Source organism: Quercus lobata, chromosome 3 (genome assembly GCF_001633185.2).
Source record: "Quercus lobata isolate SW786 chromosome 3, ValleyOak3.0 Primary Assembly, whole genome shotgun sequence".
NCBI classification, from domain to species: Eukaryota; Viridiplantae; Streptophyta; class Magnoliopsida; order Fagales; family Fagaceae; genus Quercus; species Quercus lobata.
The window spans coordinates 2895824-2901133 of NC_044906.1; the positions used below are offsets into that span (position 1 = coordinate 2895824).

The window sequence follows — 5310 nt, forward strand, 5'->3', positions numbered from 1 at the left end:
CTGTGACAACTAAGAATTCTTTCCTTAGAAAGAAAATATTTCGAAAAATATCGGATTTGATTCATTCAAAATATTCCGAGATTTCCTTACATTGTTAAATCATGAATATGAGTTTGTTGATCTATCAAAAAAGACATGTATTTGGGAAGTAATTCTTAGGTACTCCCGGAGAATGGTGTTCCCTCCTCTCACATTCATGGTAGGATCTACTCATTAAATTTACGGTGGGGTCCACCATGAATGTGAAAAGAGGAAGTACCATTTCTTCGTGCTCCGAAAGTACCTAAGAAGTTTGATTACAAATTTGTTTCTTGATTGCTATAGTATTTCTCTTTTGATTTCTCGATCCCCTTCTCTCACTGCCTCTTTCCCCTTTTATACACTTTTCCTCTTTCATCCTTACCCTCCATGCGCAGGCCAGATTGTTGGTGCTTTCATCCTTGTCCCATCAGCACCTTCTTGAAGTCTTCATGTAGTAGCTGTAAGGCTGAAAAACACTGTTCAGGTATCACTTTCATATTAATGCGCCCAGAGAGTAAGCTGCAGAGTATTTAATACGGTGGTAGCAACTTTCTCTTTAGATATTTTAGAACTCCCCTTTGTCCTTTATTTCTACAATACTTACTCGTGCCAACAGAACTTCCTGGAACATTCCCCCGAACTGTAGACCACCTTTATGAACCTCGACTTGGGCTAGCCGAGGAGGCATTCATCCTCGGCCCAGCCTCCTAGGCCATTATGGTCAAAGTTGACTTTTTCATTTATTAACATGGAATCCTTTGACAATGTTTACCCTCCTCGGATGACCTCTTATTCTCGGCTTGGGTCTCTGGTCCAATATAAATATAGATAATGAGCTTTTGGGCCAAATACCCCTACAATTATTATTATTGTAAAATAATTTGTAGTGCTATATTTATTTTTTCTTTTAAATTTTTGTAATTTAAAATTTTATCTTTTAATTTTTTTTTTTTCGGTAAAACATGATTTAACATTAACTTAAGAATTCACAAGTCTATTTCAACGCAAATTAGCCTTGTCAAAAGCTAATATAGCCTTCACCACAAGCGGTGGGTTACAAAAAGTAGCAAAACTATACAAAGATTGCGCTCGTAGTTTAGCCAATGCATCAGCGCATTGATTTGCTTCCCGGAATGCATGGATCACACGCTTGTTTGGGAATTCCTTCAAAAGGTTCCTGCAATCAGTTAAGAGAGGCTCCATTAAAAGGTTTTCAGATTCATTGTTCATTAGAATAACAATGCTTAAAGCATCAAGTTCTATTATAAGTTGTTGGATTCCCATTTCCTTGGCTAGCAGCAGCCCATCTCTAAGTGCCCAAGCTCAGCCAAGGCACTATTAGTGAATCCAAGACCTCTTGCAAAACCTTTCAGCCAAGCCCCATCATGATCTCTAATTAACCCCCCTCCACCTGCTCTTTCTGGATTCCTCATAGCTGAACCATCAGTATTGAGTTTCAACCAACCCCTCGGTGGCTTCTCCCAACCCACAGGAACAATGGATTTTAGTTGTTTGGACTTAGATGCAAGCCCAATAGAGAAAAATTCAGCACTGCCCTAAATGCATTTTCTCCATACCTGAGGATCCGCAGCACCTGTTCTGAATAGAAAATTGTTTCTATGAGTCCATAAATACCACAATCCCATAGGAAATAGCACCTTCCAAGGAATACCTTTAACAGAGACATTCATACCATCATTACAGTTGACTTCCAGCCAAGCTTTAAAGGGAAAAGTGAATGAATTTCTGGTGCAATAGGGGACTTGCAGCTGCGTCCAGAATTGGTTAGCAACCTCACAGCTTCTGAATAAGTGTTCTATAGTTTCATTATGCTTATTATACAATTTACACAAAGGATCAAGGCTTAAACCTCTTGAACCTAGCACTTGAGCCGTAGGTAGACTATCATGAAGATAAAGCTAGATAAGGAAATGGATCTTTGGCAATGTTTCAGACTTCCAAACCCATTTAAATGACAAAGTATCTGGGTTCAAGGGGTTTAATCCCCTTGCAATAAGATAGGCAGCTTGAATTGAGAAAAAACCATTATTGGAATAGGCCCATATGAGACTATCACTTTCTTGATGCACAAAAGAGAAGGGTGTGGCCTTAATGGTGTTGAGCACACTTGCTGGGAGCTCAAAGGAGATGCTTGAAGGCTTCCAAACATGGTTATCATCAAAACATTGTCTAACAGTCAACTCTTCTTCTCCTCGGGTTAGGGGACCTTCAATTAGCTCCCTTAATCTTCCACAAGGCAGCCAGAAATCCCTCCACAAACTCACAGATTCCCCATTTCTAACGGTCCATCTTAAGCCTTTCACATAAATTGGCCCTCCCTTTTTGCAAGCAGCCCAAACCCGAGAGCAAGGCAAATTCCTACCTTCTTCAGTTACTCTGTTGGAACAAAGGTATTTTGTTGATAGCATATTTGCCCATGGCTTCCTTTCCTCATGGGCAGGCCTCCAACAAAGTTTGGCTAAAATGGCTTCATTTCTATGCTTCATTGAATAAAGCCCCAAACCTCCCCACTCTTTGGGCAGCGTAACAGTACTCCACCTCACCATATGCATTCTCCTCCTTTCCTCAATTGACCCCCAAATGAAATCCCTCATCACTTTATCAATGGAATCACACACTTTAGCTGGAAGGCTATGGCACTGCATGTAATACTCTGCAATGGGTGCGACAGCAGTCTTGGCAAGCACAAGTCTACCAACTTTTGATAGCAATCTAGATTTCCAACCAGCTAGCTTGCTTTGGACCTTGTCCAGAATAAAGTTGAAAGCATTACCAACTCTGCCTTTGTGGATGATGGGAAAGCCCAAATATCTACCAAGGTTGTTGGTAGCAATGATCCCCAGTTTCCTACACATAGTCCTCCGCCTCCTAGCAGTTACATTTGGAGAAAAGAATATTATAGATTTACCATAATTTACCTTCTGCCCAACCAGGTTACAAAAGTTGTTAAGAACTTCCATAATGGCATTGCAATTCTTGGTATTAGCTTTGGCAAAGAGCAGAATATCATCAACAAAGAAAACATGGGAGGAGCTAGGCCCATTCCTGGATGCTTTGACCATATCCCACTTATTATCCTCACACATCTTGGTTATTTGAACCCCAAGAAACTCCATGCATAAAAGGAATAGATAGAGGGAGATGGGATCTCCTTGCCTGATTCCTCTTGAGGGACAGAAGGTTTGAAGTTTGCTTCCATTGAAGAGAAGGGATGTAGATGATGTAGACACACAGCTTAAGATGAGCTTAATGATGTTTTCAGGAAAACCAAAATGTATAAGCACCATCCTAATAAAACTCCATTCTAAGCGATCATAGGCTTTCTCCAAATCTATCTTCACCACCATATACCCTTCTTTACCTCTTCTTTTTCCAAGGGAGTAAATAAGTTCTTGAGCAATAATGACATTATCTGTTCCTCTCCTCCCTTCCAGAAAAGCAGCTTGCATAGGAGAAATGAGTCTAGGCAATAGGGGTCTAATTCTTTGGACAAGGATTTTAGAGACAATTTTATACACAGTGTTACATAGGCTTATAGGTCTATATTGGCTAACTGTTTCAGGTCCCAATTGTTTGGGGATCAAGGCAATAAGGGTTTGGTTAGATATTTCGGGATTTTTTGGTTGGCAAAAATTTGCTTTACTTCATTTCTCACAGATTCACCAACCACAAGCCAAAACCTTTGGTAGAAACCAGCATGCATCCCATCACTTCCGGGAGCCTTGTATGGCTTCATGGATCTGAGGGCATCCAAAATTTCTTTATTCGAAGGCATCAGTCCCACGGCATTAGCTTCTTCAACCTCTAGCCTCATGCACCACTCTGAATCCCATCTTTGAACCCAAGGGCAGGCAGTTTGGTCTGTCTGGTATAGCTTAATAAAGCTTTTGGCAAAAACTTCTTGAACTTGCTCCACATTATGAACCTAAACCCCCTCATCATTCAATATGCTAGTGATTTTGTTCTTACCTCTTCTAGCCAAGGTAGTCAAATGGAAATAGGAAGTGTTTCTCTCTCCAAAAATGGTCCAATTGACTCTAGATTTCATAACCCACAGATCCTCTTCAAGTTGTAAAATCTCATTGTATTCTTCAGATAATTGCTCTTGGAGATTGATCAGGAAGCTATTAGGATTATTGGCAAGAGCACGTTGGGCTCCCAGCAATCTTGCCATAATCTGCCTCTTTCTCATAAATATATTTCCAAAGACTTCTTTATTTCAAATTTGGACCTTATGAGTGAATCTAGTGACAACTCCAGTTAGATTATCTTCCATACCATTCCAAGATTCCCTAACAATGGCTGGAAAATCATTGTGGCTTAACCACATAGGTTGGAATCTAAAGGGACGATTGGAGGCATTAGACAGATTGGGGCACAGATTAAGCAATAAGGGGCAGTGATCAAAGTTAACTCTGGCCAGATGAGTAACATTTGCTTCAGGGAAAGAAGATTTCCATTCAGGGTTAGCCCAAACTCTATCAAGTCTACATTGGATGAGACCCCCTAATTCTCTCTTATTAGTCCAAGTATATTTAGGCCCTGAGAATCCTAAATCCATCATTTGACACTCATTCATACAATCAAGAATAGCCCTCACTCTTCTTTGACAAATAGGATTACCCCCAGCCTTTTCTCCTTTAGCAACAACCTCATTGAAATCTCCCATAAGGGCCCAAGGGAGGTCATGCAATGTGGCTATTAATTTAAGATTTTCCCATAGCATGCATCTTTCAACAAACCTAGGACTAGCATAAATGACACTAATAATCCAGATAAGGGATTGAGATCTTACCTGGATAATGGCATGGATCTCCTGTTCCGTTGAGGCCAGAACTTCCACATGCACTAAGTCAGTCCTCCAGAGCATCCAGATGCCCCCAGCAAAGCCAATAGTATCAGCTACCACTAAACCATCAAAAGGAAGGGACTCAATCATTTCCATAGCCCTAGCACCACTCATTCTAGTCTTTGTGATCACCATTAGCATTGGAGTATGCCACTCCACCAAGTCCATCACTGTCTTTCTGAATTGGGGTTTCATAGCACCCCTACAGTTCCATATCAGAATATTCATCATCTTGAATGGGATTTTTGAAGAGTCACAAAGCACCAAGGAAGAAGCATCCTCAGTGTCTCTTAATCTCCATGCTCCCATCACCTCTATCCTGCTCACTAACCTCTCTCGGAACAGAGTGACTGAGTGTTGGATTATCCCCATCTCCCTTATTGTGGATTTGGTGAGAATGGTGCCTAAGATCTTGGCTT

General features: G+C 40.8%; 1 protein-coding gene across 1 annotated transcript; it reads right to left on the minus strand.

Annotated features, from left to right (window-relative positions):
• Positions 1-1313: 1313 nt before the first annotated feature.
• Positions 1314-4216, minus strand: LOC115979792. Its single transcript, XM_031101849.1, has 5 exons — positions 4079-4216; positions 3723-3967; positions 1986-3525; positions 1715-1837; positions 1314-1577 (listed from the first exon to the last, which is right to left on the minus strand). Exons 1-5 carry the CDS (start codon positions 4214-4216, stop codon positions 1314-1316), a joined length of 2310 nt encoding a protein of 769 aa, XP_030957709.1.
• Positions 4217-5310: the final 1094 nt, after the last annotated feature.